This window comes from Coffea arabica, chromosome 10e (assembly GCF_036785885.1).
Source record: "Coffea arabica cultivar ET-39 chromosome 10e, Coffea Arabica ET-39 HiFi, whole genome shotgun sequence".
In the NCBI taxonomy this organism is placed as follows: Eukaryota; Viridiplantae; Streptophyta; class Magnoliopsida; order Gentianales; family Rubiaceae; genus Coffea; species Coffea arabica.
In genome coordinates, this window is record NC_092328.1 from 5,677,851 (window position 1) to 5,690,613 (window position 12,763).

A 12,763-nucleotide genomic window follows, 5' to 3' on the forward strand; every position below is an offset into this window, starting at 1 on the left:
AGCCTAAGTAGCAAAAAAAAGATCATAAAAGTAATGAATTTTAAATTTAGATTACTTTATGTATATGTTTTGGGAGAAGAGTTATTTTGGCAATAAACTCGCAAGACATATGCGTGCGTATGTATATGAAGTAGGCCTCGAGCTGCTCACTCGCTCTGATATGAAAGTCAGCCCAAGCCCAATAGTTCTCCGTGAATCAATAAAGCAACCTTCTCCTACTCTGGACATTCTGAGCGACCCACTGGACGGGACTAAGTCTGTCCTTTCTTGGGCCAGAATATAGGAGCTGATTCATGGACCGAGCCTGTGGAGAAGACATATTCATGCATTGTTTGACGAAAATATATTCCTATATTTCAATAATTGCGAGAAATGCAACATAATTATTTAAATATTTTTGTGCACTTTTTGGGGCATTGAAAATATGTGAAACCTAGTGGGTGCGCCAATTAAATGATAAAATGCACATCTTGTGATTCTTGCACAAGTTTCTAATCTATTTTGATATATACCTTCTCATATCATCAAACTAAAATTTGTTCAACGTTATAGTAAGTTTTTTTTATACACCGGAAGTGTAAAATTTTTTGCATACTAACAAATTTAGGTCATGCTTAATAATATGAATTTAGCTTTAAAATCTAAATCATGTAGATGTAGTGTACATCTATAGCTAGCTTTTAGTGTAAAAAAAAAAAAAAATCATTGCACTGTCAGTGCGTAAAAAGTTAATTCTAATTGTTACTGAAATAAATATTGAAGTCTCAATCATGTATAATATCTCAATCCTCGTTATGTTGCCATTGTTGCAGTTATTGAAATTCCTAAAGTTTCCAATTATCTGAATTTTTAGAACTCTCAATTAGTCAATGTGCTTAATGGTGAATTAAGAGATTATGAAACGATTACTTTGAAGAGTATAGGATTATTACCCCATAAACCTTTAAACCTTTCAACTTTATGGATTAATTTCATCTGTTGGGATAAGTACGAGACACTTATGAAGTTTATCTATGATCAGAAGAAAAAGTAAAAAGTTGAAAGAAAATAAATTATTATGAACTATGAAGTCTGCAAATGAATAGTACCCCTCATCATGAAACAAATCAGACAATGTAGCACGGATTGAATTCTTGATCCGTCTGTGTCTTCTACATTTCTACTTCTAGAAAATTCGAGAAATTCTTTAATCTTCCACCCTCCATCATCCTTTTCTGGAAAAAGAAATATGCTAATCCAAGATTAACAACTGATTTTTGATAATTAGCAGGTGAAGAACGTGAAGTAAAAATCTCTTTGACAGGGAGAAGATAAATCCATAAGACAAATTTAAGTTGCAAATAGCCAAGGGAAGAATATTCAAAGTTACTATTCATGAAGCTGATGCGTGCAAACGTTTTCTATGGAAACACGTTTCCGTCTTTGTTTTAGAACAAGTCAAAAACGTCGATGGTAGAAACGATTATAAGACACGCTAAATGAATGGAAAATATTTAAGTACGTCGAACAATTGGTTTCCTCAACTATTGGACCAAATTTCCTTTGTTTCGTTTTAACATTCCTCCAATAAGAACAAGCTCATCTCCTTGACAAGTTAACACAAAAATTGCGATTCAAGAAATCCAATTCTTGCATACAAATAAGTCACTCGCTACTCCAATTCTAACTGAATCCCTGGTTGAGAAATGAGTGGATCCTTCTTTTTGGGCAGTTTAAATTCGAGAGGGCTTATTACCAAGCCCTCCAGTTGTGATGAATATACTAGGCGTCGAGGCCTCTTTTTAAATCCTGGCTCCAATTTGGGTATCTTAGCACCCCAAAAAAATCCCATGTATTTTCTTGGTCACCAAAGCCTGATTCATCTCAGCCATGAAGTGCAAAGAAAGAATGAGAGGCAGAGGTACTTGGTCGGATTTTATTTTTGAGTACTTAGTCGGATTCAGATTTCGAAGGAGTCACGATCACCCGACCGTCGGCACAAATGTTTCAGTAGCAACCTCTCTAATTCTACACTCTTTGTATGTTAGGAATTTTGCAGTGTACAACAGTGTTCAACCAGGAGTTCCTCCACCTTCTGGACCACCTTCTTCAGATCCTTTGTAAGTTCATTAAAATCCCACCTCTAGGATGCGCTTCTTCTTTTGGGATAATCGTAGTAGTTTTTGATGCGCTTCTTCTTTTGTTCCATTTTATTCATTTCTGGTAATGGAAATCTATCTGCTGATGACCTAACAGGAAAGGCTGGATTATCGGAATCGTATTAACCGTGGTTATACCTTTCTTGGTGCAAAAATGCGGGAAAACATTTTTGAGACTTGAAAGTGAGACCTCGATCCAAAGTCGGCTTCCATTAAAATTTCTCTTAAGCCTTGTAATTTTCTTTTGCTTTTTTTTTTTTTTTTTTGGATTTGTAACTTTTACTTACATTTCTATCTAAATCTTTTGAATTTTTTGGCACCTACTAGATAAAGTTGTCGCAGTTGTAGAGAAGGTGGAGGATGCAGTGGAAGGAATCGAAAAGGTAGCGGAGAAAGTTGAAAAAGTAGCGGAAAATGTAGCCGATCATCTTCCAGAAGGAGAACTCAAAAATGCTGCAATCTTCGTTGAAAAGGTAGCAGCTCGGGTTGATGATACAGCAGAAGTCGTTGAAAAAACCATCGACAAGGTTAACCTAATACACTTGATTGCTTAACTTTTTCCTATTGGTTTACAGCATCCAAACTCCCAAGTAGCTGGTCAATGCTATTCATTGTTTCTTTTTCTGTGTCTGACAAAGCCCTTGATCAGATAAATAATTGCATCCTTATTCTAGTTTTAGTTGTAGGGAAAATTTATCCTTGGTTTGGCGGCTATAGACAAAATTACTCCATTGCTCGTCTTAGCCGTAGAAATGCAAGTTTTTGCTGTCGAGGCTAAGAAGTAATGTTGAAATGTGACCGCAGGTTGAAGAAGTGGAAGAAGAGGCAGAATCAGCGGTTGAAGCAGCACTTGACAAAAAAGATGCAGTCCCTGATGAAGCAAAGGAGACTGCCAAAGAGCTAAAGAAGTGAAAGTTGTAGGCTTGAACACTTAATTAATTAACCGACAAATTACTTTTTCAGTTGGTTAACAAATGACGCAAGTATAAAAGTTTGCCTGTAATTTTTGATGGATAGAATGGAGCTAGCTATTACTACATTAGAATTTGTATATTGTAGAGATTAGTTTATAAAGCTTATTCAACTACGGTTTTAGAAGAGCATGGCAGAATAGAACACAACTGTTAGGTGCAAGAATGTTTGATCGATATTTCGATAATGCACAGCTGCCAAGAAAGCAGCATTTCTTATACTTGATTGAACGAAAAAAATGGAGAAAAGAAAAAATTGATCCTCCGTGTCAATTTTTCTAGGATTTAATAGAGGATTGCAGGTTCTAATCATTTACTTTAGTTAAAGAATTTTGGGGGGGGGGGGGGGGGGGGGGGGGGGGGGGGGGGGGGGGGGCAAGTAACAACGAAATTGTTTAGCCTTAGTAATCTGATTTTTCGCACAATAATTAGTGAACAATGGAATTTGAATACAAATGACAACGCGATTCGACGATCGAGCGGCAGTGATTTGGTTTCCAATACGAGAAAGGTTCAATTTTTTTATGTACGTTTTCCAATTATAGGAAGCAAAATTTTATCTTTTTTCATTGCAAAACTATATGTTGACAAGCACCACGAGTTTTAATGCTGTACTTTGTTGAGGTAGAGCTAAAAATTGAACCAAACTATTTCAGATCAAATCTGAAATAATTGTTCGCTATTTGTTGATTAAAGCATAGAAAAGAAATTTTCTCAAAGTTCTTGAAAAAGTTATTTAATTTCTAAAACAATTTTAACAAACCTATACTCTATTTGAATACCGAGCCAAAGGAGAACTTTGAATTCATTCTAAAAGGAACAAACTTCTCTACGAGAAAAAAAAAAAGATAAAGAAAAAATTTTATAAGGAATAATCTGATGATTAGGTAGTGAAGGAAATTAAAACAAGTACTTCTTTTGATGATTATGTAGCATGGATTGATCCTTCCCAAACCTCTACCATTATATATATAGCGGATTAATTAATCTTGTGCCGTAAAACAACTATTTCCTAAAACGGGAGCTAAAATTTAATCAACGAGTAGAATTTTAACAATCCAGTCACCATAAAATTTTGTCGTCGTTAAAGACTTTTGGCTACAAAATTAAAAAATTTTTGCTACCAAAGTTTGGATTGCTAAATGTCAATCTTCTCGCAGTGAGTAAGCAATATTCGAAAAGGTGCCGCGAGAATAATTCAAAGGTAAATATTCCAAAAAAAAAAAAAGAAAAGGAGAAAAAAGAGAGAACGGTCACAATTGATAATGGATGATGCTCATTCTGGGATTCGTTGCTCTTCGGGACCAATCAGTTTATAATATTCATTGCTCTTCGGTCGCAATTGTCAACGTTTATAATATTCTTTTGAAGGCCACCGTTTATTGACTGGCCCGTGCTATCAATAATGTAACATCCCTAGAAGAAAAACGTTTCAAAAGCGCAACGGATCTTCTGTCCCACATTCTATGCCACTCTCTGTCCCATTTTTTATTATATTGCTATTTCTCATTCATAAACATCATGTTTTAGTTCTTTTTTGCTTCCTTATGATCTAATAACTATTAATTAAGTAAAAAATAAATATAACACCTTCAAAAAAGCAATATATAATAGAAAATTAAAAAATACAGCAAAAAATTCATAAAAAATCTCATTTTTTATGCATTTTGATTTTTTGAGTTTGTTAAATTTTGTGTATTACTCAATTAATAGTTATTGGATCATAAGGAAGCAAAAAAGAACTAAAACATGATGTTTATGAATGAGAAATAGCAATATAATAAAAAGTGGGACAGAGAGTGGCACATGGTGTGAGACAGAAGATCCGTTGCGTTTCAAAAGGTTCCTTTCCTTTAAATTTTACTCGTATCAAAAATACCAAAAAATTATTTTTAGGTTATTGGGAGGTACTTTCGTTCTCCGCCGACCGTTGGATAGTCAACGAAGCCATCCATGTTTTGTTTTCCTTTTTAAGGTCGTTTGTTTTATAAATACACAGCATCTATTGTAATAGCAACCAAACCACCAGTCAAGGAATCCAAACTTGCATCAAGATTTTTGCATAGGTCTTCTTCAAGTCGACATATTTTACGGTTCAAATAATATACTACTGCAGAACCTGCTGAACAAAGGTTGAGAAATGAGTACATCCATCCTTTTGTGTTGTTCCACACCAACTGGCCTTCGTAGGCGTGGAGGTTTCACACTGAATCGCCCTTTGGACTTGGCTATCTTAGCTCAGAAAAGGTCCCTCTTTTTTGCGGGTTGCCAGAGCTTGATTCATCCGAGCCATGGAGTGCAAATAATGAACAAGAGCAACAGGTATATATATATATACTCATTGATTGTTTCCGTTTCGAAAAATCCATGATCATTGATCAACATGAACACAAAATGCAATTTTACTAACAACTATATACATTTCTTTTTGTTTTGATTAGGAAATTCGCAGTATTCAACAGTGTTCAACCTTCAGGACCCCCTTCTTCAGGTTCCTGGTAAGTTCATTAAAATGATAAAATCCAACCTCTAGTCGGAAACCTCCTGTTTGAAAAAACAATTTAATAGGAAACTTCCTGGGATCGATGTTCAAAGAACTAGATGCATTTTGAATTTTCTTCCGCTTTCTTGGTTGACTTACCGAATGCTGATGGTAGAATCATTTTTGCCTGATGAACTGGCAGGAATGGATGGATTCTGGGGGCAGTTTTAACATTCGTTTTGCCCTTCTTGACTAACAAATGGGGGCCATTGTTGAAAATCAAAAGTAAGGCTCTTCTTCTAAGTTCTAAGTGGTTTATCTGTCTTGGTATTTCTTGTCTTACAAGTAACGGCTCGTACTTGGCTTCCTAAGCAATTAATCGCATTGAAATTTTGTCACCTACAGATGAAGTTGACACTGCAGTACAGACGGTGGAGAACGTAGTGGACGCTGTAGAAAAGGTGGCGGAGCAAGTGGAAAAGGTGGCGGAAGATATAGCCGAAGGCCTTCCAGCTGGAAAACTTAAAAATTTTGTTACCTTCATTGAAAATGTAGCTGATCAGATTGATGATACAGCAGAAGTGGTTGGTGATGCCATTGATAAGGTCAGCCTAATATACTTGATTAATTTACGTTTCAGTATTGTTTTAGTACGTTAATGATACAATTAGGTTTGATCAAATCTCATTATCATCAAAGTTTGATCAGACTAATATAATTGAAATCTTAGTCTACTATTAAATTCAGTGCCATGCAACTTGTTCTTAGGCTGGCGGCTACAAAAATTACCCTACTTCTTGTTGTCTGAATCGTAAAATGCAAACATCTTTGGTTTACCTGCCCCAGAAGGAAAATGCCCAGAAAGATGCTATTATAAAAATTAGACAATGTACCTACTGTGTCGTGTTTGCGATTGAGGTCAAATTAAAAACTAATGTTGAAAAGTGAATGCAGGTTCAAGAAGTTGAAGAACAGGTGGAATCAGCTGTTGAATCAGCTCTTGATGGAGAAAAAGAAGCGATCCCTGATGAAGCAAAGGAGCCTGCCAGAGAAGTGAAAGCTGAGACTTGAACGCTTAGAAAGAAATGACACATGCACCAAATTAATTAATTAATTAGCCTGTAAATGTCGACGGAAATAGTTCATGAATTACTATCAAAATTTGTTTATTGTTTGCAACAGGGGTTTCGTCCTTGTCAACCCTATTGATTATGCACATTTTCAAATGTTAAGTACGTATAATATATTCCCTAGTGTAATTGCACAAGATTTGCTAGAAAGGAGAACAATTGTTCATGAATAATTTTCTTCAATCAAAATCACTTGCTATACTTGCTGTTGTAACTTTTTAGTCTTGATATTGCAAATATGAGGTCGAGATGATCATATTTTCAACTGCCTTGGATCCCTTTAAGAACAAAAAGGATAACACGTAATGCCCACAATTTTAAGACAATCAAAAAATATATATATATAACTTATTCCAATAGAACTAGAGACCTTTAACTAATCGGGAAAAAAAAAAAAATTGGTTAGTTGGTCCGTCAAACTTTCCATGTGGAGTTGTTCTGATGCCCAAACAATTCAACGCGTTCTCCCAATGTCCAACTCCAACTTCATTGAGCAACTCCAATAACTTTATAGTTTTTCTAAAGGCCAATTTTGGTGCAATATTCTATGGAGGCGGCTGCTCTGGAGTGGAAGTTGTTGCGAGGGATGAATGTGATAATTATTTTATTATTGCTGGTATTTCTCACAACATTTTAAGTATCTTTGCTCCTGAAGTAATTGAAGCATATGCTTCAAAATTAGCAGTCACTTTATCACTTGCAAGTTCCTAAGGTTGTTGTTTTAGAGGGAGACTTTGAAAATCATCAATATGCTTAAAAACCGATGATTCAGCCTATGGAATTCTGCTAGATGATATCTTTGTTATTTTACAGAATTTGGCCATTTGCGAAGCTAATTGGGTTTCTAGATGATGTCAAGTTTCGCTTCTGGATGAGTCAACGAGTGTTGACTGCGCACACCCTCAGGCCAAAACAATGAAGGTGCTGATTGGGTTGAGATTGAAAGGCCTCAGGCTCAAGCAAACAAGCTTGGAATAAAAAAAGAAAATACTAAAACGAAAACATTATGTAGAAAGGTCAAAAGTTAAAAGGTACATTGAAAAGTATCATTTTCTTGTTCTACTTTCTCATCTATACCTTTGGAGATTGATTGATTAAGAAACTGTGCTTCGACGATAAAATTAGGCGACTTTCATTTCTCCACGTGGGCGAGCAAACGCACGACGGATTCTGTTTCATTTTCTGTGTCACTCTCTATTTTATTTTTTATTATATTACTATCTCTCATTCATAAATATCATATTTTAGTTCTTTTTTATTTTTTTAAAATTCAATAACTATTAACTAAGTAATAAATAAATACAATAGTTTCAAAAAAATAATATATAATAGAATATTAAAAAATACAGGAGAAAATTCATAAAAAAACTCATTTTTTACGCATTTTGATTTTTTGAGTTTTTTAAATTTTGTGTATTACTCAGTTAATAGTTATTGAATTTGAAGGAAATAAAAAAGAAATAAAATATGATGCTTATGAAGAAAAAATAGTAATATAATAAAAAATAAAATAAAATAAGAGAAAAAGATCCGTTGCAAAACAAATGGTAAGTATGACTTTGTCACGTTTCGGTGGCACACCGATCGAGCTAGCTGGATTCGCATCTTTCTTATGTATATCCAATTAGTCAAGACTCAAGAAGAGAGAGAGACGTATCTGCCATTTTATATTTAATATTTGGACCGTTATCATATTTCAAGCAATCTCCCATAGCATTTATTGGTTTGATGTCGAAGTAATGGAAACCCCATTTTGAATTAGTCCTAGATTTCTCCTCCTCTTACTTTTCTTTAGACATTATCAAGAGACAACTGGACTTTTCTTTTCTTTCGTTTCCTTTTCCTCCATTTTCATGACAAACTCCGAATAAGTATCGTTATGGACGATGACTAGTAGCCTTATTACTAGTCTAAAGTCCTCGGATCAATGACAATGCGATTTATTTTGCTCCTAATCATGGGGACAAATTAGCAATTGTAGGTTCAGAGTTACTATAACAAAATCCAAGAATGACTCTTCACTTGGCAACCCGGACCGAGCTGGCGGAGGCTGGATTTAAAGCTTTGCAAGAGATTTGTGCCACACGACAGATCTTAATCTTATGGCTGAATGTTGGGGACTTAGAGATGAATTTGAACTTGCACAATCTCTTTACATTAATCAGTTCATTGTTGAATTTGATTGTGAAAATTTGTGCTTCTGGAAAATGCTAATCAAATGAGTCATGATCTTGCTCCTCTATGTTTTGATTCCAAGCCTTTACTTACTAGATTCCAGCAACTCCAATTTAGACGTACTTATAGCTAGAGCTGTTAAATGGAACAAGCAACTCGAAAGTTCAATTGAGCTAGATGACTCGATAAGGCTGGAACTCGACTCGTTAGTTGTGATAAATGAGTTGAGTTCGAACTCGAGATATACTCGTTTAATTAACGAGTCAAGAAAACTCGACTCGTTTATTATCGGAGTAGCTCGATTAGACTCAATAAAGAATGGCATATATGTCATTTCACAATTCAAAAGAATAAAAATTGAAAATTATAGGTTTTTATTGTGATTAATTTGCATGAGCTTGAGTTCGAGCTCATGCAAGCTCGGCTCGTTTATGAGTTGATGGAGCCTGGCTCAAGTTAAGCTCGATTCGAGTTCGGCAGTTAAATATTCGACTCAATTAACAACACTACTTATAGCGAGACAAATTGTTGTAAAAATGCACTTATAAAGATGTACTTTTAGATGTTAAATCTTTTAAAATATAAAATTAATTAGAAAAAGTGTGTAAATGTAAAAAAGATCAGCAATTGTCGAGTGTTTGGATAGCAAATTATTTCAAATATTATTTCGCTTGCATCATAAACACATTTTTCAATCGAACTTTTTATATTTCCAACCACCTTTTTATCTCACATATATCACATCACAAAAAGTGTTACAGTAATTATTCTAAATAATATGTCAAATAATACTCTATCCAAACAAATCTGATCGATATCGGAATTTGTATCATAAACACATCTTTCAATCGAATTTTTTATATTTTCAATCACTTTTTTATTTCATATATATCACATTACAAAAAGTGCTACAGTAATTATTCCAAATAATATTTCAAATAATACTCTATCCAAATACATAGTAAGGTGACTGAAATATAGAAATATTAACGAGTACTTATTGAAAAATCATTTATATGTAGACGTTTTTTTATTACCGAAAGAAAATAAAAATAAAGAAGGAATCTTATAAGTAGATGCACAAAAAGCTATTGACCATCGGTACTAAAAGACTATTGATTAATGAAATTTGCTTTTTATTTTTTGTAAAAAAAAAAAAAAGAAAGAGACAAGTGGACTTTTCTTTTTTTTTTTCGCCATTTTCATGGTAATTGATAAACTTCAAATGCGTATAGTAATTTCTTTCTCCCCTTTTCATGATAAACTCCGAATACGTTGCAGGTCCACACCGTGCCAGACCAGACCAGACCAGACCAACCACCCCACTAGAGACCCTTTACTACAGAGACAATTTCCATTTTAACCAGACTCGGACACACATTTTTCATGCTGGATGCAATAATTCCAATAGTACGGATATTTTCAGAGCGGATTAGTCCTGTCGACCTTCCCTTCATTTCTCACATGACAGATATCTAGATCTATAATATATGTCTTTATTTATTAAAAAATATGATAATTTTAATTTTAGTTAACTTTAATCATTGTTAATAAATAATGACACACGTCGCAAGTTGAAATGTGTATTACAAAAAGTGGAGAAAGAATTCATTGAAGTGGAGCAAATCCTTCCCACAGCTGCAAAAGATAACTTAAACCATTCCCCCGTTAGAAAAACTATGCATATTATATTGCCTCTCCCTATCTCTCTCTTTCTCTCATAATTAAACAAGAAAGAAAACCTTAATTGCTAGTGAAGACCGAAGACCTTTGTTAATTCATCCATGGCATCATCGTCTGTTCTTTATACTAACTTTTTTACCAGTCTTCTTGACATCAAGTCATGCAAGAGATCTCGATCTTCCATCTTCCAGCACCCTTTACCAAAACATGAGGTTCCAAGATCACTACCCAAAAATGGAAGCTTGCAGTACCTCGGGACCAGCTTGGAGATCGCACCAATTAACAGAAGATCAAACAAGTAGAACTACTTGCTTTACCCTTTAAACTTCCAAATCTATAGGAATCTTTTTCTTTCCTTTAGCTCTGATTCCAGATCCATGTTGCTAACATTTGGAACTGTTTCGGCCATGCAGGGACTTTGCCGTCTACTGCACTCCCCCAGAAGCAGGCGGGATCTTTCCATTTTGGCCCCTTACAGAGAACTTTTGGCCCCCTACAGAACATTCTTGGTATGTGAAACTAAATTCTTGGTAAATTTGTTAAGAGTATACTTTTGTTTGTATTATTAAAGTTTTGCAAACAACTAATTAAGATCAGAAATCTTTAATTTGCAGGACTTGGCTACTAGGCTTGGTGGCATTAGTACCCGTGGCTGCCCAAAGATTGTTAACGTTGACCAGTAAGGATCAGAGTGTTACCACGTAAAAAATAAATAAAAAGGATATAGAGTGAAAGATGGTGTGGATTCTTTTTTTTGGGAGAGGGGGGGGGGGGCTTGATGGATTATGACTCTTAATGGTTTAATATTGCACAGAGGAAGTGGAAACCGTGGCTGAGACGGTGGAGAAAATAGCAGAATCCGTGGAAAACGTGGCGGAGGACGTGGAGAAGATGGCGGAGGATGTTGCCGAGAAGCTCCCAGAAGGCAGTAAACTCAAGCAAGTTGTTGCTTTTGTTGAAAATGCTGCCAAAGAAATGGAAAAGGATGCTCAACTGGCTCAAGATTTGATGGACAAGGTTTGTCTTGATGCCATTCTTTTACTCCTCTGATTGTGTTCAGAGTCCTATATAGTTCACTTGCTAAATAACACTCAATTCAGGGAATAGGTTATCTTCTATTTCCGTTCAAATTTTCAAAGTTATCTTTGTTATTGACTTTTTGGTTTACATCCCATTAACAAAAGGAGGGTACTCAATTTTAGGCCGAGGGAGTACCTATCTGTGGACGCAAATGTCTTGAATATGAATTGTGGAAAGTACTTAATAATTTTATTAAAATCTGTACTAATGGCAAAACTTACCTCATCAAACATACACAGATATAAAAGAACAGATCTGAGGAACAGATACCACAGATCTGAAGATCCGATAAAAATAAGTTGAATGGGTACTACAGATCTGAAGATCAGATAAAAATCTTTAGTTCGATTTTCTCTAGCATTTGTTTTTTTGTTGTGTGCCCTTTTTCTTTATTATTATTGTTTTTTAATTTTGCTATAAACTTCGAAGTTTGCATACAAATTTTTCTCAATGAAATCGATAACTCAGGTTGAGGAAGTGGATGAGCAAGTGGAATCTATGCTCACAAATGGATCAAAAGGCACTGTGAAGGCAGCAGCAAATGATCAAAAGTAGACAGATTCCTCAGCTGCTCAGTGGGCCGGACATGCATGCATGTTGTAACTTTTGTCTGTAAAGTCATTCACTACTTTTTGTTAGTAAAGTCTTCTTTTTTAGCTCATTAATTAATAATAATAAGATCTAGTTATGTCACTCTATCCTTGAGATAATTCATGTTTGTTAGTCGATTTGTTAGTTCTTTTGGCACTAGAAATTCTTGTACCAAACCTGTTGTTAGCTTTTCCGATGTATGGAAGAAAACCAACTAAGTGTTGCAAGGCATGACTAACCCGTTATTTATAAAGCATTGCTGCAAATTGACAAGAAGCACTTGGAAAGTGGAATTCTTCACAAGCTTTGACAGGATATGAGAGTGGTCCAAAAATACTCCAATGCCAAGATTTAATATCAAAAAGTCGTCCTATAGATTTTTGCTTTTTTGTGTCATGGACTTTAGTGGAATTTGATCTAGTAAGAAAACTCAAGCACAAAACCAACTATTGTCGCCATATGATCAAAACAAATCTAAGAGGTTGGTATTAGCTTGTGATTAATTTTGTGTGC

General features: G+C 34.9%; 3 protein-coding genes across 3 annotated transcripts; all 3 read left to right on the forward strand.

The window, feature by feature from the left end:
* The first annotated feature begins 1,519 nt into the window (after positions 1 to 1,519).
* Positions 1,520 to 3,330, forward strand: LOC113711034 (uncharacterized). Its single transcript, XM_027234169.2, has 5 exons — positions 1,520 to 1,900; positions 2,028 to 2,099; positions 2,236 to 2,321; positions 2,466 to 2,665; positions 2,943 to 3,330. The coding sequence occupies exons 1-5, from the start codon at positions 1,686 to 1,688 to the stop codon at positions 3,048 to 3,050; spliced, it is 681 nt and encodes a 226-aa protein (XP_027089970.1). The 5' UTR covers positions 1,520 to 1,685; the 3' UTR covers positions 3,051 to 3,330.
* A 1,796-nt stretch (positions 3,331 to 5,126) lies between these two features.
* On the forward strand, positions 5,127 to 6,922 carry LOC113712914 (uncharacterized). Its single transcript, XM_027236550.2, has 5 exons — positions 5,127 to 5,431; positions 5,551 to 5,607; positions 5,794 to 5,876; positions 5,997 to 6,196; positions 6,546 to 6,922. The coding sequence occupies exons 1-5, from the start codon at positions 5,250 to 5,252 to the stop codon at positions 6,660 to 6,662; spliced, it is 639 nt and encodes a 212-aa protein (XP_027092351.1). The 5' UTR covers positions 5,127 to 5,249; the 3' UTR covers positions 6,663 to 6,922.
* Positions 6,923 to 10,479: 3,557 nt separating this feature from the next.
* On the forward strand, positions 10,480 to 12,481 carry LOC113712687 (uncharacterized). Its single transcript, XM_027236199.2, has 5 exons — positions 10,480 to 10,877; positions 10,993 to 11,088; positions 11,194 to 11,258; positions 11,394 to 11,596; positions 12,128 to 12,481. The coding sequence occupies exons 1-5, from the start codon at positions 10,681 to 10,683 to the stop codon at positions 12,212 to 12,214; spliced, it is 648 nt and encodes a 215-aa protein (XP_027092000.1). The 5' UTR covers positions 10,480 to 10,680; the 3' UTR covers positions 12,215 to 12,481.
* Positions 12,482 to 12,763: the final 282 nt, after the last annotated feature.